This window comes from Amia ocellicauda, chromosome 8, assembly GCF_036373705.1.
Source record: "Amia ocellicauda isolate fAmiCal2 chromosome 8, fAmiCal2.hap1, whole genome shotgun sequence".
In the NCBI taxonomy this organism is placed as follows: domain Eukaryota; kingdom Metazoa; phylum Chordata; class Actinopteri; order Amiiformes; family Amiidae; genus Amia; species Amia ocellicauda.
Genome location: NC_089857.1, coordinates 29,299,422 through 29,322,979, shown reverse-complemented (window position 1 = coordinate 29,322,979; position 23,558 = coordinate 29,299,422). Strand labels below are relative to the sequence as shown.

The 23,558-nt window shown below is 38.8% G+C and overlaps 1 protein-coding gene across 1 annotated transcript in view; it reads left to right on the top strand.

Moving 5' to 3' along the window:
* dcc (DCC netrin 1 receptor) overlaps window positions 1-23,558 on the top strand; it is a 309,571-nt gene that overhangs the window by 268,721 nt on the left and 17,292 nt on the right. Inside the window, exons 22-27 of the mRNA XM_066710967.1 lie at window positions 732-797; window positions 9,202-9,364; window positions 12,326-12,549; window positions 13,784-13,900; window positions 17,776-17,925; window positions 20,812-21,030. Of these exons, the coding sequence (XP_066567064.1) occupies window positions 732-797; window positions 9,202-9,364; window positions 12,326-12,549; window positions 13,784-13,900; window positions 17,776-17,925; window positions 20,812-21,030 (939 nt within the window). The remainder of the gene's footprint in view (window positions 1-731; window positions 798-9,201; window positions 9,365-12,325; window positions 12,550-13,783; window positions 13,901-17,775; window positions 17,926-20,811; window positions 21,031-23,558) is intronic.

The following is a 23,558-nucleotide window of genomic DNA, read 5'->3' as shown; positions in this document are numbered from 1 at the left end:
TAGCAATGATCCTTTTTTAAGGCAGTTTTACATACTTTGTTCCTTTATGAAAATAAATAAAATCTCTGTTTAGTTATGCGAATAATTAAATACAAAGCAGGCACAGTTAGCTTATCTGCTGATGTGTAATTTAATAATTGTAAAGACTGGGGTAATTCTATGTAGTCTTCTGCTCGCCATCAAATTATATTAAATAAAGTACCAGATTCTAAGTATGCTTGATAAAAATATATATATATATGGGATGAGCAGTATACCACTTTTACAGTTTACCGCAGTTTAGATACATTACGGTATAGATAACTTTTCTGTTGCGCTGAGGCATGTTGTCGTAATTATGGTATATATGGTATATGCCCCTTCTTTGACATACTATATAGTGTATATAATACTCGCTGTGCAGTCTCCTTTTTGTGGGAGCTCACAGTTGACCCTGGACATGCATTAGTACTCTCACTTCCTGAACCAACTCCCTCCCACATACCTTCCTGTTAATCATCATCACTGCAATTTTGTGTTGGACAGAGTGCTCTACAGTTGGTCATTAGCAATGTCTGCTTCCAAACAAAGCAATGATAATTCCAGTCTTGGCAAAATGCCTGATGAAGATATTTTCCAACTCACAAAACGTATTCAATTTACTGCATGGATGTATTTTGGATATTAGAAACCACCATTTCTGTCAGGTAACGAGTCCCATTCCACTAATACCTGAACCTTCTGCTCTTCAGGTCGCCATGGAGACGGAGGGTACTGGCCATCTGACACCAATGTGATTGATAGGAGCAGCCTTAACGGTAAGCGCTGGGACTAAATTAAACCCTAACTTTGATACCATGCAGTTTGCTGCAGGGAATAATTGCTTTCCTCCAGCAGCCCTGGGTTTTTCTCCTGCGTGCTGTTTCTTCAAGGCCAATTCAGTCCAATAGTCTTGGCAGTAACAGATGTGAAAAGGGCACTACGGTTTGCAAAAGGTCTCCTGCTGCTTCACTCTGGCGTATTGATAAATGCTACCGAACTTTTGTAATAGTCTATGTTTTTTTCTCAGAAGTATGTGCACCTGGTGGAGAAACGAACATGACAGAAAGAATGCAGAAGAATGAACTGGTAGCATTTCATTCACAGTGAATCAACAGTACTACCAGAAAATAAGTTACATAATAGGGGAATGCATTCACAAGTTATAATATAATATAATATAAGGTGTGCATACTAATGCCATTTTACCCATGAATCATCATATTTATGTTCCAGTATGCTGGAAAATTCAGAAACATTTTGATCCCAACATCTTAGAACACACATATGATCTGTGAAAGCCAAGAATACAATATGTGAAATAGAATTATCATGCGTAAAAAGATACTCATTGTTCAGGATGCTCCTTTTTTCACAGATTGTCTCGCTTGTCCTTCCACTGTCACGATCAAAAACGCCATTTGGCCTGCTGTGTACTGTTGATTCAAGAAACCTATCAAACATATTAGCTTCTTAATTGGTTCTAATTTAGCCGCAGGCAAGGGCTACATCGGAAAACTCAAGCTCATTTATTCCAGTGGTGGTATTTTGAACTCCCCCTTCCTTGATGGCGATTGAACATCCAGTGAATGTGCTGGCTTACAGGCCTCTTCACTCGGCAGGGGTCCTCCACAGGTGCCTGAGAGAATTGTAAATTTCCAGGATCAAAAAGAACATCTAAATGCAATTAAAAAAATATGAATAAAGTGATGAGTACAAGCCTCTCAAAGCAGTCTAGAGCAGGAAAGCAACATGGCTTCACAGCATGGGGTAGTTGCATTTACATTCCAGAGCTAACCCTACCCACTGACCCCCTCTTCCCCTAATCCCCACCTTCTCATTTGCCTTTCTCTCTCCTCCTTCTGTGTGTGTGTCAACTGTCACTGTTTGGAAAGATGATATAAATGAATGGTAACCGGATAAAAATAGGCTGTTGAGAATGTCTGTGTGTGTGTGTGTGTGTGTGTACATGAGAGACAGACAGACAGAGAGAGCGTGACAGAGACAGAGAGGGAGAGGGGGGAAGAGCCGTGTAGGTTTAAGTAGATAAATTACATTTGATCATTTCCAGCTGAGACTTTGGATGCTTACAGTATGGCCTCATTTACAATTCTTTAACCTAATAGACTTTGGGGGTGGCCGCGTGGAGCAGAATGACAGAGCGCCTGGCGTCTTACAAAAAGGCCCTGCTGGGATGCGCAAGGTTATAGCCGAGGGGCTCCAGGAGTTATTAAAACAGATGGATTGCCTACTGAACTGTAGACTTCAGACAGGGCAGGCCTAAGGAGCATGCAGCTAAATAAGGATCACTGGTGCATAATCTCCACACATAAACAAAACAAATCTGTGCTGCTAGGAGAGCACCCCCTCATGCCTTTTGGACTTTCAAGTTTAATATCAAACCGAAAGGGAAGCAATCAATTAACCACCGCTGAGGACTGTGTGCACCTCATCACCAAGCAGATGTCAATATTATGGAAGCGCCACTGCAGTGAATTGTGGGAAGAAAAGCTCTTGCAGTGATGCAGCTGTGTGACTGCTTTGAAAGGGATCCACACAAAAAAAACTCTTTCTATATGGTCTTATCAAATCCTATGTTGGTTTATATCATAAATGCACTTCAATTAATTTTGTATAAATGGATTAATCAATATGTTCCTACATATAAACTTATATACATGCATAGATAAGTTTAATTTTAACAATGGAACTAGCATTAGGTAGATGCAATTAAATACAAAATATATCAGTACTACATATATTAATGAGAAAACAGTAAAAATGTAGACTATTTCTGCAGGCTTGCATTTCAGATCATGAGGCCTAAACCTATACATCTCACTAGCTATCTGTTCAAATCAAGATTAGCGAGACATACATCTATGTAGTATGCCAGTAAGCCTTATCCAGACATATTTCGCATATCAAAATCATTCACTTTGCTGTGAAAAGACTGTGGATATGATTCAAAGTATAGGTTCATGTATTCCCTTTTTTCTTTTTTTTCTTTTTTAAATCTTATTTCCTTTTTTTATTGTTTAATCCTTTTTCCTTTTTTTTAAGCCATACAGGTAGAAAGAGGTTAAAGCACCACAGACGCCAGTTTATAGAGTCCCATTACTTTAGCAATTACTTTAGCAAGGTATGTCTGCTGTGGAGCATTAATATCAGTCAGGAAAAGAGATACACATTAAAAGTGAACATCATTTGAAGATTGGCCTAATGCTCGCTGTAATCAGAATAGATTAATGGATTCCTGAGCAGCCCCAGAGGGCATTAGCACAGATTCAAAGTTAAGGCTCACTGAGGTCCCTGGGGGTCATATGGGAGCTGCTAGTGAGATTTTCCTCACTAGTTAGTGAATAATCCACTCCAGGATGCCCGTCCTTTACTTGTATTTGTAGCAAATGCAATAAATGTAAGGAGATTAGCACTCAGCTTATTCTGTTCCTTATTTATGACTGTGGTAGATAGATCAAAACCTGAAAAGCCTTGTTTCAAACAGCTTGCCTTCAAAGTGTCTGCTGGACTTGATGGAGATTTACACTGTATCTTAAGATCGGGGACTGTGCTTTTTATGGCCAGCTGTCCCTACATTTCTAATCACTTTCTGTTTTTGATGGCAGAGAGGTAAATGGCAATGAAAAAGGATGCAGTGCAGCTTTCATTTACTGCTCCGCTGCACCGCTGCAGCCAGACTCAGGCCCCTGTGCAGATTAGAAAGAATTAAAGCTACAGTCTAGATAGTATCTTCTAAAAACGGAATGAGAGTAAGTCTAAACATCCTGTTCTGCTATGGTATGCACTTGAAAAACGTTTTATTTTTATTTTTAAATGTTAACAAATCAAAACTGGAAGTTTTTTTTGCTTACACATTCAATTGTACACAAACAAACAAACAAACAAACAAACAAATAAATAAATAACTAAATAAATAAGCAAGCAAGCACATTTTTTAAGAAGCTCTGGTGTTTTCCTTCCTTCTAGGTAAGTTGGTCAATTTATTCTGTTAATCACCCTCCTGGAATCTTTTGAGAGCAGACAAGAGATTTCTACATATCCCTATCATTAGTAGGAATATATAAGGTTACTTTGATTCTGTTCATATATTCTGGGTTTTAAAGAATGTTTAAGCATAATTTGTGTACTGTGTAAGTGTTACCGAAAATTCTACTAATCACGTGTATTCTTAATTGTTCTGTATGTACATATTAGACTGAGGGTATGCATATAATAGCTAAATAAAATTATACAGAGAGAAAAAACAAATTGCTTAAACATTCATCTAATATGTATAAAGCATTAGAACAATACACTGTAATGTCATTTTTTTAATTTACGCTTTCGTCACAAGCAGATAAATTACAAAAATGCAATCTGTTGACAACTAGGATAAAATTAACCAGTGACCTTTTATGAAAATAAGAGATTCCTTATGTCAAGTGCAAGGTGATGTATTGTTTAATACAGGACTGCCCCTGTAATTGGAAAGGTATTCCCTCTGGTGCTTTTCCCTGAGTGCCATGGCTAAAGGCAAATCCTGTACGATACTGTACAAACACTAGCTCAAGCTCAGAAAATGACACAGGATTCAACTCAGAATGAATAGTCTTCTGTGCGTCATCTAGAAAGTGACACGCTCAAATGAAAATCATTCCAATCTCTGTAAATATTACAATGTGAAAATATGCAGCATATTAAGGTTTTTAAAAGCATTTTTTTTCTGCAGATATAATTTAATTAGTGGTAGCTTCATTAACTGTGTTGCAATTATCTTGTGCTGCGCTAACTACGTCACTACCCCAGCACAACGAAATCAGGCAATTGAAGTAGTCTCAAGTTTTACTGTCATCAACAAACTAATGTCTCTGCATGTTTTAATTTGTAATGAAATAAAAGCAGCAGGAGACTCCGTTAAACCAAATCAAAACAAGGTCTTCTGTTTCAGCCCATAGGACACAGACCTGAGAACTACATGGTAATAATTACAATCGTTTTATGCTCCCTCTCTGCAGAAGGTTCACAAATTAATCAATTAAAATGCTATTTTAGAACTACTTCTATCTTTCAATTGTCACTAGAATGCATTGATTACTTTGTGCAAGTGCAGAGTATTCCTACTCTTCATTAAAACCATCAATATTTCTTCCTTCGTGTTTCTTAAAGTTGTTTTATAATGATCCTAACAGCCAGATTCAAGCAAATCTTTGATCCGCCTGCTAATAGAACACTACAAACATGTATTAATTGGTGCTTAAGTTGTTCAGCTTCCCCACCTTTCCACAGTGGTGGTTTAGGTGCAAACAGATATTAATAAGGCAAACACAAACATGTTAATCAGAACAAGGATCGAAGCAAGTGGAAACATCTTGGGGAGGCCTTCATCCAGCACTTGATCGATATAGGCCGAGGGTGATACATATATATGATTTAGTTTAATTGTTCACGAATTCAAATTTATGAAAAAATCCCAGATTCAAATACTATGCTACTTTATTCTGTATATGCTATCCTAGGTGCTAAATAAGGCACCCTTACTAAAAAAGACAAGTCAATGGTGATTTCACCTATTCAAGGTGCCAGAAAGCACCTTTAATTGAATAACAACTGATTGCTGTAAGGGGGGGGTATGTTTGGGGAGCGAGGGAGCGAGGGAGCGAGGGGCAAGATACACCAGGGTAGCTTTCATGTTGTTACAGTTCCTTTGAATTAATAGGACTGAATTGATGCAATATTGCATTATACTTTACCTTGGCCTTGGAGGTATGTAGCAGCAAACTAAGAAAGGAAGCAAGGCTATTTTGCACAGTGAAAAAATAAATGAGTAAGAAAAGCCAGTGTCAAACATCAAGACAACACTGAAAATACTTATTTCAGGATGTTTACTGTGCACTATTCTCGCTAGGCAGTTTTTGATGATGGGAACTGCTATTGTTACATATCACTCAAAACACAGAACTCAGAATTCTCACTGTCTCATTCAAAAATACAGTAAATAATGTATCAGTACTGGGTATTTATATACCTTTCTTTCTATAATGATGCTGTGTGGTATTGCAAAGGACATTCTATTCATATGGGCAGGGGCACGAATATCTCTGCCTACGGCGGCCAAGCACAACCTCCTGACCTCTTCAACAGACTGTCGATTTGAGCAGTTTCTTCATTCACAGTACTATATCGAATACAGATGTAAATGTATGCAGTCGGTCGAAATCCAAAAGAGACTAAATTGTAAAGGGCAATTTTGTACAGGCAGGATGTAGGGAGAGAAAGTTTTTTATTAACTTTTTATTTCACATTTAAATTTCAATTATTGTATGTATATTAAAACAAAATCTGATTATGTATTATTATTTATGTTCATGTCTATATTGGTGATGACTGTAGACAATTATACAATTTGATTACTGTCAGTGAAAGCTGACACCTGATACTTCTGTTAACGATAGGTTGCGAACGCAACCCTGGTTTTCTGAAAAAAGGAAGCACTGCGCAAGGGACAGGGTTTCTGTGCACTTCCGTAGGAACACGATGAAAAACGTCACTCACAAAGCTACCATTGGCCCCTGCACACGTCACGCAGAACAGGTCCCTTCCCACTTCCTGTTGTATAAAACGTGATGTCTGCGCAGGTTCGTCCTCTTTTGCCGGGAGCTAGGACTGCCATGCGACCTTGCAACCCTTGGGCAGTGCTTCCTTTTTCAGATAACCGGGGTTGCATTTGCACTGCCCAAGGGGAAGGGGTTGCTGTATAACAAAACCGTCGCAAGGGAGGAGGAAGCGAGCTGAGAAGGGAGCCTGCCCCGAGGTGTACCGCTAGGGGACCTGGGCAACACAAGTCCACACAGCAATCCCAGGGGCCTCGTAGGGCCGCACCTGGGCCACCCAGGAGTGAGGACCGCAGTCATGCTCTTACCAGGAACTGTCTAGAATCAGCATATACAAAGCGGTGCTACAGAGGTCAACTCTTACACCCTCCGCTTACAATAGCAAGGCAAGCTGCTCTACTAGTGCAGCTAGGAGTGAGGTCGTAATCTACTTGCACAATATATAGTGCAGGCAATCAAGCAACTTGTGCAGCCTCTGCGCATATCATGATAGTGGACCCCTGATCCACAGGAGCGGGGCCACAAGCCCTATGAAAAATCAACATAATACACAGTCGGCTAGTCACCAGAGTAGCCAAACTGGACATAATAGTATGTACAGCGTGGCAACAGGAATTTCATGCTGTCACCGCGCAGCACAGGAGCATCCTCAATCAACTGACCAGTGCAGAGCGGACAGCTCCACTGTGCTGATAAACTTACAATGTTGTTCAAACGAACTATATACACCGCGGGGTGCAGGAGCCAGCTCATGCGCCACATGCCGAACATCGGAGCTGTGGTCGCTTGTTCCACTAGCACAGCTAGGAGCGAGGCCGCACCAGCTGTACAATGTCATCACAGATTAACTATATACATTGCGGGCACAGGAAAACTTTTCATGTGCTCTCCACACAATCACAGGAGCGGTGGCCGCCAACTCTACTAGCATAGCTAGGAACAAGCCAAACCAGCTCGACTGTCATATATACATCACGGGGCGCAGGAGCCGGCTCATGCGCCACACGCGGAACACAGGAGCAGTTGACAGCTGCCGAATAGCACAGCTAACGCGGGACAACTACAGCTCTTAATGTGTGAATAAATGAACTATGTACACAGCAGGGCACTGGAGAAGCTCAAAGTGCCCTCCGCTGGAGGACAACAGCAATGGTCCCCTGCTCCATGGTGTAACACAGCCAGAGCTGGCCACAGACCTGCTGACCAAGGAACTATATACAGTGAGGCAGTGAGAAAAGCTCGAGAGCCATCAGCTGGAAACAGTGGCAGTGATGCTCCAGTCTACTATATCAACCTCCTGCTTACACAATATATATACATAGCAGGGTACAGGCCAGACACATGCGCCACTACAACACAATGTAACAATGATCGGACTATATACAGGGCGGCCTCGTAGGGCAATTCTCGCCTGATCTTCTCCAAGACCACCGGGAGAAAGGGGAACGGTGGGAATGCGTAGAGGAGACAGCGCGGCCATGTGTGAGCTAGCGTGTCGATACCCAGAGTTCCTGAGCGGTCTCGGACGGAGAACCATAGTGGGCAGTGGGTGGATTCTGCCGAGGCAAAGAGACACACTTCCGCTCTGCCATATCGGCTCCAGAGTTGTTGGATCACCAGCATGTGGAGATGCCATTCTGAAACCTGGGGGCCTCACTGTAGCAGCCTCGCTGTGTTGGACAGGCCAGGGAGGTGAATTGCTCTGATGGAGCGGTCCAGGGCTAGACAGTACAGTCTCCTGCTGTGAAGGAAAAAGCCCTGTGGACAAAAAACCAACACAGCAAGCAGTCGGAATATATAAGGCAGTATATAGACACAACTATTATTTTTAAAAGCTCTATTTGTTGTCAAAACTGAAATTGAAAGTGCAGCCGGAGCCCCGCTGTGTGGACAGAACAGAATCAGATTAGCTGTCAATAATAACTAATGCAGCAGAAATAGAGAAACGATGATAATAATAATAATAAGGTTTAGTGCACAGACAAGACACAGAGAGCTCACGTTCTCAGGTCCAGCGAAATGGCAAAAGAGGACAAACCTGCGCACGTTATATTCAACAGGAAGTGAGAAGGGACCTGTTTTGAGTGACGTACGCAGGGGGTAATGGCAGCTTTGATAGTGACATTTTCGACGGTGTTCCTCAACCCTTGGGCAGTGCTTCCGACTTGAAAGATAACCAACAACAACAAAATAACGTGCATATAAAAGTGGTTTTTAACAAAAATCTGACCTAACATTTGAGAACAGAAACACCGTAACTGTAAACGCAAATCATCCTATTAATTGTAAAAATATGTAATTGTTTTCTGCATGATTTTCCAGACAAGACCTTATGTAGACTCCGTTGAAGCACAATTGATGATGTTATTCAATGCATGGATATGAGAGTATGGCCTATTTTAAGCATTTTTATATGGCTTTACAAGATAGTATGGAGACATTTAAACATAACCTTTGACTATTTCAATGTTTTTTTGGTTTGGTCTTGTGTTTTTTTTCTCTCCATACTCTCTTTTGTTTTCATTGGAGGCTAACTTTTATTTTGTATCTGATTTTTCTTTCTTCTTCTCAGAGCCACCCATCGGCCAGTTTCGTCCTCCCCATGGCAGTGTGACCCCGCAGAAGAACAGTAACCTGTTGGTGATCATCGTGGTGTCTGTGGGAGCCGTGACTGTGGTAGTCGTTGTCATCGTGGCCGTCATTTGTACACGCCGCTCATCAGCCCAGCAACGAAAGTGAGTCACCACACCAAGACCCTGTTGTTTCTAGCCTTTTTATTTAGTAAATCAAAATCTCAACCCACCTGCAGATTTCAAGTTAAATCCTTAGAACATGCTGCTGACTTTGGTGGGTAAAAGGTTTGCTTTAGTCTTAAGTGTTTGGATGTCCACAAAGCACTCCCTTTTCCTTTGAATGGAAGGAGATTTTCAAAGTAGAACAGTGCTTGGTTAAGCCCTGATGAAACATAATGCACTTTGCTGATGTTGCTATGAATCCCAATCTTCTTACAATGTGAACCAATCCCTCTAGCAAGTGTGGTGAGTCATGAGGTGACCTTTACCCATCTGTGGATTGACAATGGTGGGTGATGATACTTTACACTACATTACCAAACCTATCAGGGTACAAAACAAATACCATAGTGCATCTTTTCACAATGCGTTTAAGACAGCGTACATTGGCCTTGATGAATGCTGCAGTCTTTTCATAGATGGTCAGAGGATAAAGCTTCGACTGCAGTCTGATAAACTGGTCTGTTTGTTTACTTTAGGTGATATATGTGTGTGTGTGTGTGTGTGTGTGTGTGTGTGTGTGTGTTTGTGCATGTGTTTGTATGTGTATGCATATTAATTGATTTGAGTAAATAAAGGGCACTAGAACAAAATGCATATTGTTATTATTATTATTTATTTATTTCCAAATGCCCTTATCCAGGGCCACTATCAGTTTACATAAGAAGCATTTTAAAGCATTACAAAAGTGCAGTAATACAATCAGTATCAATACAACATTGTGATCTTCTGGACGTTAAACAATGTTTGCTGGGATTAATACATGTTGAAGGTGAGGCCGGAAAAGGTTGAACTGGAAAAGTGAACAAGAAAAACTTATGTGGGAGGAATGCCACAGTACTCTGGGCTTATAGCTTTTTTTTGTTACTCTATACAGAAAATGTTCTAACAGAAATATATTATGTGATTTGATGTATTAGCCATCAGCGATCAGGGTCAGAGGTCACTTCATCTGCAGAAATGCAAAGTAAATTATATAGCTGTCCAGCTGTATTATTTCTCTCTCCATTTGTATTGAAAATGAAAAAGATAGAAAGGCAAGGAATGCGATTTAACAGTCGTACAATGATTGTTTGAAGTGGTTGTTTGGACTATATATTATATTATATATATATTTTAATAGTGCAAGAAAATGCAGTATTTTAGTGAGAGCAGTTGAGTACGGTGTGTAGAGGTGCCAACTTGGGAAGAGTTTATTTTGTACAACAGCTCATCGCGACTCTCCTGTGGGAATGGAAGTGTTGTTCACAGCTAAAACCCAGACCTCCGTGCAATGAGCTTCCTCATTAGCAACATCCTATAGTGCTCACCAGAGACAAGGCACTAATCCCCCCCAAAAATTGAAAATGCTTTAAGGGATCTTCTTAGAAACTACCAAAGGAAAAGGCCACATTTGACAGAATGTGAGATAATTACATCAAAAGCAATATCTGTCAGTATTTAGTTTGAATTATTTATTGGGCTACCAATATTGTGCTGCGCTTGAACTGTCAGTGAATGAGTAGTTAATATAGTATGAATTGAAATTGAAACATTAAAAGTGTTTGTGTTGATTTTTTGTTTTTAGTTGGTTTGTTGGTTTTTAATTTTTCACTGCTTACATTGTCTCTTACTAGATTTGTAAGTTTAAATTATCACAATCACTAATGGGAGCAAACATAAGTAGAATAGAAGCTTTAATATAGATATAGCTAGTAATCAAGGACTACATACTAACTGCATACTAGCTTGAAATCCAATGCAAAGTAACTGTTTGTCTTTATTGTTCTTTTAAATGCTACTTTAGAAGGGTGGGGTTTCATGTATCCACATTTCTTGTGTTTCTACATTTGTCTCAAGTAATTCTGAAAGATGTTCATGGTGTAATGTGGTTATCAGGAAAAAAATAAAGGAATAGTCCTGGATAAATGTATGGTACTTTTTCTTTTTAATAAAAAGAAGATATGAAGCTGTGAAGTAGATTAAAAGGACGATGTGCAGCCCAGGGGAGAGTTAAAGCATACTCTTATTATTTGAAAGAAATCATTCCTTCTGACTTAATTTCCAGGGACAGGTGACAGCAGGGATATGAAAAACACCCTTGGAGCACAGAGACCGATATACAGAAGCATTTAATTATGGGAACAATGACACCATGACAAATGAAGAAAGGGATTAGTGTCTTCAAGCATATTATTAGTGATTTGGAAAATGCATTATTTCCTTAGATAGATATTGTTCAGTCAAGGCATATTGTGATTTAGAGATGTCTGTAGAGTTCTGAAAAGACATAAAGAAAGACATAAAGAAAGAAAAAGAAAGACAAAAAGAAAGAAAGGAAACAATATGAAAAGTTTCTACAGTAAAACAAGAAAAGGCACCAATATTTTTTAAAACCAATATCTTTGATATTTGTAATTGATTTACTCTGAGTTTGGGAAATATCAAAGTAATAGCGCTGACAATGTTAAATTATGAAATTACTGTCATTACAAGGAGGTTTTTAGATCAAAATGCCATGGCCATCTCAGTAATGTGCAAATTAATAATCCAGTGCCCTCACTCATAACTCGGGGATGTGACACAATTGTTTTGGAAACTGGAGCTTGGGTCAGTTTAGCCATTTCTCACACTACCTGACATTATTGGATGAGGCTGTCCAACTATGTGTGTTTGCTTTTTGCCGTACACCTTATAAACACTTCAAAACAATATCTGATTTCTACACAAAACAGTCCACTAAGTTTCTCACAGACCAGAAGCTCGTACAATATTCATGAAAGGAACTTCTGCCTCAGATGGCATTCATATGATGGCTGATTCCAGCTTATTTGTTTGGATGTTTTGTTTTGTTTTTCCTTTTGTTTATCGTTATTATTATTATTATTTATCTAAAAGTGATGATTTGTTTTTTTTTTCCCATAGAAAACGTGCCACCCACAGCACAGGAAAAAGGAAAGGCAGCCAGAAGGACCTTAGACCACCAGATCTGTGGATACACCATGAAGAAATGGAGCTGAAAAACATTGAAAAGCCTTCAGGCTCTGCCCCCTCAGGCCGTGATTCGCCCATGCAGGGCTGTCAGGACATCACACCAGTGAGCCATAGCCAATCAGAGAGCCAGATGGGTAGCAAGAGCAGTCACTCAGGTATAACACCTATCCTCTCACACGAGCAGATGCTATTAGATCAGTAGAGCGTTCCTTTCTCAGACTTCCATTACTTAGGTTTCAAAATAGTAATAACCTGCTCCATAGCTCTGTCTCTTATTACTGATAGAACAAAACATATATATTAATGACCATATGTAATCATTTCAGCTTTCGCATAGCAGTCAAAATTTGATGTTTCTGGGCACTTGTTACAATGTTAGAGTTCCTAAGTAATGAACTACTTGTACTTTCCTTTTTAAAGTAAAAACTGTTTTAAAATGATAGAATTAATCTGCCTAATTGGGTTGTTGTCAATTGCTGAGACAACTAACAATCAACCTGTTAGTCTCATGCTAAAAGCAAGCTATTTTTAAATAGTTAGAAACTTTAACTACAGAACAAAATATGTTACAAAAAAATGTATTACATTGTCACAAACAATCCATCAACCAGTATTAAACTAACTTGAAAATGTCTATTATGCTCAGATGTAAAATAAAAAATTGCATAGAGTACTTACGGTAATATTTCAAATACAGCTATTGCACAGTACAGCTTCATTCTAATCATTCAAACTGAATGAGTTCCATTTCTCTGTTCCTCCCTGTCAGATAAGTCAATAATATGTAAACATGTGTTTCAAAGTGTAATGCAATTGGAAAGTGATTTTCTACTATTAGTGGAATGTATTACAATACCAGGATATAATTTCTGACTTGTTTTCTTTTTTCTTTACACCTTCATGACGAGCCCAGACAAATCAACACTTTGACCCACCCACCAATTAGAAGTTCCACTACCAATAATGTTAACCTAGTTTGTGTTAGACAACGTTTTTTGGGGTTTTTAATTGATGCAATTTAAGCCGCTGTCATTTAATTTGTGACTAGTCATTAGCCCCATAAACTGGCCATTACATCAAACTTAACCTTTCATAAAGAACATGAGTTAAAATATTATCCCTTTGCCATGAGAGAACAGTTGGTTATTGATTTGTTCCATTTTATTTTTAGCTGTTTAACTGTTTAGTTTTTAATGGAAATAGTTTACAGTGGACAAATCTCTTTCTAACCTATGGCATCAATACTCAGTAGTTTTCCTACTTCAGCTTACTCTGTGTACTTTATTGAATTCTAAACATAAAGGGCTTTGCAGTGGTTTCATGAGATTTTATAGTGATTTATTAAATAGATGCTGGCTGGTTTGTGTAACTCATGTTCTCTCTCTTCAGGAGCTGATGGAGATGAGGCATCAAGTAGCATGTCTACTCTAGAGCGCTCCCTGGCTGCACGGAGGGCAACACGCACCAAACTGATGATTCCCATGGACTCGCAGCCCAGCAACCCCCGTAAGTAACAGGATATAGACCTCAATCCTTCCTGTTCCTTCCAAATGGCAGTATTCAAAAAAGCCCTCCAACAGAATATCCATTGTATGTTTATTTGTTTTATTATTTAATGGAAAGCATGTTTTCTGCAATACATGCTGGGCCGTTTCTACTTTCAGCAATTAAGAATTTGAAAACTGGCTTTTCAAACACCCAGTTATTTGTGTCTGGATATGAACTGTGTACATCAATGTAGTACATTGATTTATGTTTATGGTAATGCAATTTGACATATCCATTGTTAGTTTATGTTGGGTACAGAGAGTACACATGGAAATACTGGTTGTTTGACAGAATTCAAGGCTCTCCATTACAAGTTAATTTTCACCTTCAATCTGACCTTTCAGATAGGTATCTTATGGTTGGTTTAATCTGGTTAGGTCTCAGCCTGCTTCCTACACAATCATTAAACTTTCACTGTGGTATATATAGGGGTAATTACTAACAATTGCAGTCACCTCCCTTTTTTTTTTTATTCAACCCTTTCATTCAAAATGTTTTCATCTTCTGCTCAGAGAGAGGAAACAACTGTCACTGCAAGATGCACATCCCACTCACTCTGCCTCTATTAGTGGCCCACATCTCCTGTTACTAAGATTAATAATGCTTAGAATACAGACAGATCCACGCACAGAGCTTGCCAAGTGCTAAGACTGTCCTCCTGCTATGAGGAATTGAGAGGCAAGATGTTTGTTCTTGATATTTTGGGCACTTGAATCTGCTGAAGAAGGGAAAAAAATATACTTTTTTCTTACTTTTACAGGAAAAATGTCTTTTTAACATTTTGTACTATTACAACTAGTACAGTAATCCCTCGAGATACGCTAGTTTGAGTTTAATGCTATTTATAAATGGACATCCAAGTGGGAGAATTAGTTTCGAAATGAGCAGCATTCGTGCCGATACACAAAAACGCTTTTGTTCTCAGTGTTTACATTAATCCATTCCAGAACATAGGGAGCTGGCAAGAGTATTTTTCTAAAGCCTTGTAATGAATCTAAAATTAAAGCAGAAAATGTTTACTGGGACAGCCTTCTTCTCATTTATTATAATTTAAACTGCATGAATAAAGTTAATTAATTAATACAAAGAGCTGATTAAATAAGTTTTAATATAACATATTGATTTCCATTGTTAACTATGTGATAATGCTCCCAGAGTTGTGCATATCTTGAGGGATTACTGTATTATTATTATTAAGAACATTAACAATTTAACCAATTTAATGAAAAGAGAGATCAAGGTTTTCAAAGAAAGAAACATCCTTAAATATTGTGCTAAAATCTTGCCAACATTGTACAATGGAAATGTAACTGTGCCAAAATATAGAAGTGCATGTGCTGAAGATAGCCAGATCTCAGGAAAAATCAGACAGTTGGTTATCCTCTCTCATTTGTGGAAAGGCTGGTGCTCTTTGGCATCAGCTACATCTTGTGACTAGAATGGGAGGATTGGAAATGCTTCAGGGTGAGCTCATCTTGTCATGTTTTCTTGATCTGTTTCTTCTTATAATCTCTTCCTTATCATATGATTCACGACTGAAGGGCAGTTTTAATAGTCTCTCTAGTACTGTCTTGTATTAGAGGTCCCAGATCTGCTCAAGAACAACAAAAAACAACTGATGAATTAAAGAATAGCATATAGTCTTTAACTTCAATATTTATTTTTTAATATTGATGTAAGAACATAATGACAGTGATACAGGTCAGTCTGAAACATACAATGGTGTATGCATAAGCAGGTGACAAGCACACCTTTGTCCCATTACAACTAAGGAGATTATACAACATTATACCGTTTAATTTGTTGTAATACTTTTCTAATTGTAAAGTGAAGAGTATATATTTGTTTTATAGGTGAGAGACTCTTTTTCAATCATGCAAAGATCACTTGCACAGATGTTTGTGTGAAAATATCACAGGTAGTCTGAAAAGTATAGTTTCTAGGCCTGACATTTGTGTGAATAGAAATTGTGGTAGAACTGACCTCATGTTTCTGAGAGATCTTGTTTTGTGACCACCACCACACCACCCTCCACCCCTCCATGTGTTTATTAGAAGGGAACAGTTCCAGAGCTTCCTTTAATTAGCTCATGATAGTGAGAATCATGACTCTAATTAAAGGCTTGATTTAATGCTTCACAAACTCCTCAATTGAGATGGTAAATGAGAAAAATGTATCTGTGCCAGTGGGGTTGTGAGCCTTAAACCTTTGCAATCAAAGACAAAAATAAGACGGAGAGAGGGAGGCAGAACTCGACAGGCCTCTAAAGCCAGTTAATTCATAGTTATAGGAACAGTACCCAAATCTGAGGCATAAGAATTACAATAAAAATTGCGTTGTCCCTATAAAACTTTTAACCATATAATTGCTGAAAACATGTTTATTATGAAAAGAGAGACTCAATTACAAGTGAATACATGTATTACTCATGAAGTTGAGAAGATACTTAAAGGGAAGATCAAAAGTATTCACATTGCTTAGTTTTACATCATCAGACTGCACATTAACGGATGCTGTAGTTTACTTAACAGGGATGCCGTATTGCAGGATGTGATATAAGTGGATAGCAGCAATCTTACCTGTATTAGCCTTCCTACACAAATAATCCCTGTATTAGTCTTCTTGCAGGGTTGAAATTCAAAACAAATACACGTATGAAAAGCAGCAGCTGATCTCTGTACAGGGAATACATTATGATCTGCAGGTTTATTGAGACTCCCTTTGTCTGCCTGCTGTTAAAACTTCTCTAGTGGTTCTTCCAGGACTGACAGCGTTTCAGTGTCAGAGGAGATACAGATCTCAGCCCTGTGCTCCTTGGGAGCTGGAACAGCCAAGCTCTCCTGTCACTTAGCGCTTTTCTTTGTGCTTTCAAGTTTTGCTTTCAAGGTCAAGATTCAAGTCGCTTTGCCATTTTCTTCTTCACTTTCCATTTTGGAACATTTATAACTGTATCCTAAATGTACTTTGCCGGGTAAGGAATATCAGTGGTGCCTATCTGGATGTTGTATGTCTTTGTCCACAAATCTTCACGCTTATGTTATCTAAAATGGTTCAGTAAAGGGTTTCTTATCTATTTCTTATTAATATTATTATTTTTATGGTAACACTTTACGATAAGGTAAAGTGATTCCTAATTAATTAATATATAAATACCAGAGGATTTAAACATCAATGCATTATGACCATCAGCTGAGTTCTGATGCTGAGCACATGAACCCACACTTATCCTAACCCTAACCCTGTGGGGTTCACATAAGAACTCAGATGAAGGACATAATGCATTGATGTTTAAATCCTCTGGTATTTATATATTAATTAATGAGGAATCACGGTAACTTACTGTGTGACCATTATGATAATTATTATTTTTATTATTATTATATAGATCAGTAGCAAAAGTAAATATATACTAAATATATCTGACTGGTCAGTACTCATTAATAATAAGGGCTACAGTGTTGAGTAGCGGTCATGGGTTCAATGCCAGGTGGGCAACACTGCTGTTGTACCCTTGAGCAAGGGACTTTACATAGATTGCGGTACAAAATACAAGACAGTACATAAGAACATAAGGACATGAGAAAGTTTACAAATGAGAGGAGGCCATTCGACCCATCGTGCTTGTTTGGTGTCCATTAAAACTAAGTGATCCAAGGATCCTATCCAGTCTATTTTTCAATGTTCCCAAATGTTCAGCTTCAACCACATCGCTGGGGAGTTTGTTCTAGATTGTGACAACTCTCTGTGTGAAGATATCTGATTTCAATATGTTCTAAAGAAATGTGGCTTTTGACAAATTGATACTAATGATACTCTCTTCTTCATTTTTGCAGCTGTTGTAAGTGCCATACCAGTGCCAACTTTAGAGAGTGCCCAGTATCCAGGAATTTTGCCTTCGCCCACCTGTGGGTACCCTCACCCTCAATTCACCCTGCGACCAGTGCCATTTCCTACCCTTTCCGTTGACCGCAGTTATGCATCAGGTAACAATCAGTGTTGATACCTCCTTTCTCTGTCTCTTTGCTCATGGCGGACACAATGTAACAACAATAATAATAGTAATTAGTAATAGTAGTAGTAGAGAGCAATCCTCTGGTGTAAATTCACTAGTGTAAAACATACAGTGGGGGAAAAAAGTATTTGATCCCCTGCTGATTTTGTACGTTTGCCCACTGACAAAGAAATGATCAGTCTATAATTTTAATGGTAGGTGTATTTTAACAGTGAGAGACAGAATAACAACAAAAAAATCCAGAAAAGTGCATTTCAAAAAAGTTATGAATTGATTTGCATGTTAATGAGGGAAATAAGTATTTGACCCCTTCGACTTAGTACTTGGTGGCAAAACCCTTGTTGGCAATCACAGAGGTCAGACGTTTCTTGTAGTTGGCCACCAGGTTTGCACACATCTCAGGAGGGATTTTGTCCCACTCCTCTTTGCAGATCCTCTCCAAGTCATGAAGGTTTCGAGGCTGACGTTTGGCAACTCGAACCTTCAGCTCCCTCCACAGATTTTCTATGGGATTAAGGTCTGGAGACTGGCTAGGCCACTCCAGGACCTTAATGTGCTTCTTCTTGAGCCACTCCTTTGTTGCCTTGGCTGTGTGTTTTGGGTCATTGTCATGCTGGAATACCCATCCACGACCCATTTTAAATGCCCTGGCTGAGGGAAGGAGGTTCTCACCCAAGATTTGACGGTACATGGCCCCGTCCATCGTCCCTTTGATGCGGTGCAGTTGTCCTGTCCCCTTAGCAGAAAAACACCCCCAAAGCATAATGTTTCCACCTCCATGTTTGACGGTGGGGATGGTGTTCTTGGGGTCATTCCTCCTCCTCCAAACACGGCGAGTTGAGTTGATGCCAAAGAGCTCGATTTTGGTCTCATCTGACCACAACACTTTCACCCAGTTCTCCTCTGAATCATTCAGATGTTCACTGGCAAACTTCAGACGGGCCTGTACATGTGCTTTCTTGAGCAGGGGGGCCTTGCGGGCGCTGCATGATTTCAGTCCTTCACGGCGTAGTGTGTTACCAATTGTTTTCTTGGTGACTATGGTCCCAGCTGCCTTGAGATCATTAACAAGATCCTCCCGTGTAGTTCTGGGCTGATTCCTCACCGTTCTCATAATCATTGAAACTCCACGAGGTGAGTCTTGCAATGGAGCCCCAGACCGAGGGAGACTGACAGATATGTTGTGTTTCTTCCATTTGCGAATAATCGCACCAACTGTTGTCACCTTCTCACCAAGCTGCTTGGTGATGGTCTTGTAGCCCATTCCAGCCTTGTGTAGGTCTACAATCTTGTCCCTGACATCCTTGGACAGCTCTTTGGTCTTGGCCATGGTGGAGAGTTTGGAATCTGATTGATTGATTGCTTCTGTGGACAGGTGTCTTTTATACAGGTAACGAGCTGAGATTAGGAGCACTCCCTTTAAGAGAGTCTCAGCTCGTTACCTGTATAAAAGACACCTGGGAGCCAGAAATCTTGCTGATTGATAGGGGATCAAATACTTATTTCCCTCATTAACATGCAAATCAATTTATAACTTTTTAGAAATGCGTTTTTCTGGATTTTTTTGCTGTTATTCTGTCTCTCACTGTTAAAATACACCTACCATTAAAATTATAGACTGATCATTTCTTTGTCAGTGGGCTAACGTACAAAATCAGCAGGGGATCAAATACTTTTTTCCCTAACTGTAGCTGCAGATTTCAATCTTTATTTCAATTATAAGATCCCTGAAGGAAATCATAAATTTTGTATATACTGTATGTATATATAACATAATCAGTTTAAATATAAAAGCAATGAATGACAGGACCGTTTGCTCAGTCCTATGGCAGTCACTTATGTTTAGTTTCCCAGCATTTGGAAATCTAGCTGTTAGACATCTACTCTGATGGGGAAACATGTTGACTTTGATTCATTACATTAGGCTGATCTGAGTTGCAGACCTCTTGTACTTCCCTTCATGGACTGACAGTGTTAAGGAACGCACACAACTACAAGCACCTCTTTCATTGCTTACCAAACAGATTAACTAATGACGAGTGTGAGCTTGGGCATCTCATAGCAACTGCGCTCCCAAATGTGTGCATTTTCTGGAGTATCTTGTTAATTAAAATGTTCTTGAAGCACCATTGCCACACATTAGTTTTGCTATTAATTGTCCCTGAAAAATTACACAGAAGGAACTGGCCCTTTCAGTCTGTTTTTCTTTGCTTTTATTTTTATTTTTTTATTGAAGCTCATCCAGTCTCCAGTTTTAATTTACATACAAAACACACTTCAGCAGTTTAAATGTTACAGTGTCTCACTGATGTATCTCAGCTTTGTCTTCAATTGACCACCTACATAGTTAAGTCTCATTGTGTCTGATTTTAAGACTGCCTCAAGTTCTTCCTAATTTTTGTCTGGTTTTGTTTTTTGTAGAAATGGTCATAATTTCAGTAAACCCGTTGGTGCATTTAATGCGCTTTCCTCCACATTCTGCTTTGTAGGTTTTACTGCATGGTTTCTTTAAACATCTTTGAAAAACCAAATGAGAAAAGTAGACTTTAATAAGAGATGGCACAATGGGTAGGGGGAAAAAATTAAGAAAATAAATTGGACGTGTTGCATTTCAGCTGTATACATCAAAAACATAAATGAAAGTTTCCAGCCCTTCGGCTCATTACATTATGATGAAAATTGAATTTAAAGAAATATAATGTAGCGTAAGTGTTTTGTTTATGTGCAATGCTTCAAGCACCTTATTTATGTATCTGTGTCTCCGTTCATTTCCTTCCATGTCAGTGTGACCGTGCCTGTTCTCTTCTGTGTTGCCACATAAATTACCATGACTGAATAATGCCTCTCTTCCTTGTAGCTATGGCTGAGGGCTCGGCACCACACTCTCAGCAGCAGACCCTTATGGCGCCCACGCAGTCGGAGCACGCGGGCACAGAGGAGGTGCCCAGCAGGACCATTCCAACAGCCTGTGTGCGGCCCACCCACCCGCTCCGCAGCTTTGCCAACCCACTGCTGCCTCCGCCCATGAACACCATTGAGCCAAAAGTCCCCTACACACCATTGCTCCCTCAGTCAGGTGAGTCTGCCATGAAATAGTGGTTTGAAATTGGCCTAACATTCAGAGTCTAATATTCAACAGTTGTAAAGAAAATCAGCCGTTTCCGAGTCCATAAGAAAACCTCATATTAAGAAAATAATCCATCGTGATCAGATTATTAATGTGCACGATTCTGTTGGTGAAATATTAATTCATTATGCATATTGATATTTATATATTTATTTATAGCTATGATACAATGCTATACATTATGATATATGATTATATTTATATACATATCAATATTTATACTATATTTAGTTTGTGATGTGATGTGATTTGAAAAACAATCTGCAGACATGAAAGATTTGATTACATTACCCGGTTTTGTCACCCCTTAACCACTGCAATGCATTACTTCCCATCCTTACTATCTACATCGGCTCTCACTGTGTATGCTTGTTGCTAGGAGACAGTTGATTACTAGGGGTAGAATAGTTAAAGAACCATGTGTGAAGGAAAATGGTTGAAGTCTTATCAAGGTTAAAAAACGCTAAATATGTTAGTACTTTAGATCGCACAGGGTAGTATCCTAAGGAATTACATGCAAACGGAGGAAAATTGTTGTGTACAGCCTGCAGTGCCACCTTATATCACAATCATAAGTGCAATGTTGATGTTCATTAAAAATCTGACCGCTATCAACATGCAAAACGCAATGCTGAAGCTGATCAGACATCAAGAGCAAAACATAAGACAACTGTAATAACTGTTTCATCTAATTATTGGCATATGCGCAAAGAAACCGCTGGAGAAAGTCGATAATACCGTGTTAAGAGAGTACAATCAAAAACACATTCACAGGTGCTCTTCTTTTAAGCTAACAAACATTGCAGGATTACTTACCAAAGGTGATTATAAACTTCTTTGTACTAACATGTAATGCCCTTAGCTAACTCTTGGCTACTATTGAAAACTCAGCTCTATTTCACATCCATTAAAATTTTAGCAGCCCTAAACTGGCTGAAGTACTGCAGTATTTGTCTTAAAAATATGACCAGGTATAAAATAATATTTTGTGTAAGGTATAACATTTTATGTAGTTCCAAATGTTTTCAGAGGTAAGTATGATGTTAAGGATGTTTTTTTGTTTAAATTGCAGCAGAAAAGATTGGAAAACTATAAAAAGTGTTTACGCTCTCCCTCCTTCCCCCTCATGGAGACTAACATGCCTGCAGACTTTTACAAATTACCACTGCTAAAGAAATAAATGTATCAGTCTTTTCTGCTATTTAGCTATACTATATTATATTATAGTATAGTATATTATGGGCCTTAAACAAATGTGGCCACTTTCCCTACAACTCTTGGCAGACTGAAAATTGTCCTTACCCAAATATCTGTGTAACCATGACAACATACGGCCACTACGACCAAAATGCAAGAGAGCAGTATATGCACATATTGATACATTTTTCTTGAACTCCACACTATAGGTTCTTCTTCAGGTTATGCTGTAATATTAATATATCACACATGGCCTTTTTTCTCAGAACAATTTCATGCATAGTGAAGTACTGAAAATTATCAACCTTTCATGTTATACTTAAAAGTCTTGACAGTTTTCTGCGGGTGCAAGTGCATGATGTGCATCTGCTCGAGTGCCCACAATAAGCCCAAGAGCACACACAAAGTCAGAAAGATTAGAGCTATGCAGTTAAAAAAAAATAACAATCAAGCCCATCTGGGGTGGGTCACTCTTTTATAACTACAAAATAAATATTGCAATAGACCAACAAGTAGCAAAGTTGACTTGCTGTCATATTGTGCAGGAGAATGTGAGGCAAACAAAATATGTCTTCAGAGGGGATGAAATCTCTGTGTATTACATCCATAATACATTCAATGAACCCCCCATTCTGGATTATCAAAGATAAGTGATAATAGCAAGTTCTTACTGATAAACACAGTAGAGAAATTGTTTAAATTGAAGTCAACAAAGAATAAAAGAACTCCAGAATTGTATCACATACTTTGGTTTGTTCTTTGAAACATTTATTTGTATGTCTACCTTATTACTCTAAGTATACATCTTCCCATGCTTATTTTTGTTGTTTACAGTTTAGTTCCATTTAGTGACCAACTCAATTCAGAACCATAAGTAGTATGCATTGATAAGATACTTTTCTCTTCAGAACATTGATTATGAACTGTAAACTAATAATAAAAATCTGATTTGACCAGACCACTTCATCAGACAGACAAGGGTGAAATCCATTGAAACAGAAACTAAAAAATATAAGATGCAGTATTGACCTGAGCCATTCACAGATCTGACATGATGTCTATAAGAGGCTGGTGCATGACAGAAGTCTCCCCATTAGAGCTGTGGTAATGAGTGAACTTGGATTAAGAAGCCATTTGTGCCAGAGAATGGGAGGCTGACCCTTTAAGAGGGTCTTTTCCTTTCACATTTAAGCTTCATTGTTTTGACGAGACATGTTTCCTGATTTTTGTCTGCCTTATGTTACTGATAGTACTGAATGTATATGTGGAAAATATCCTCA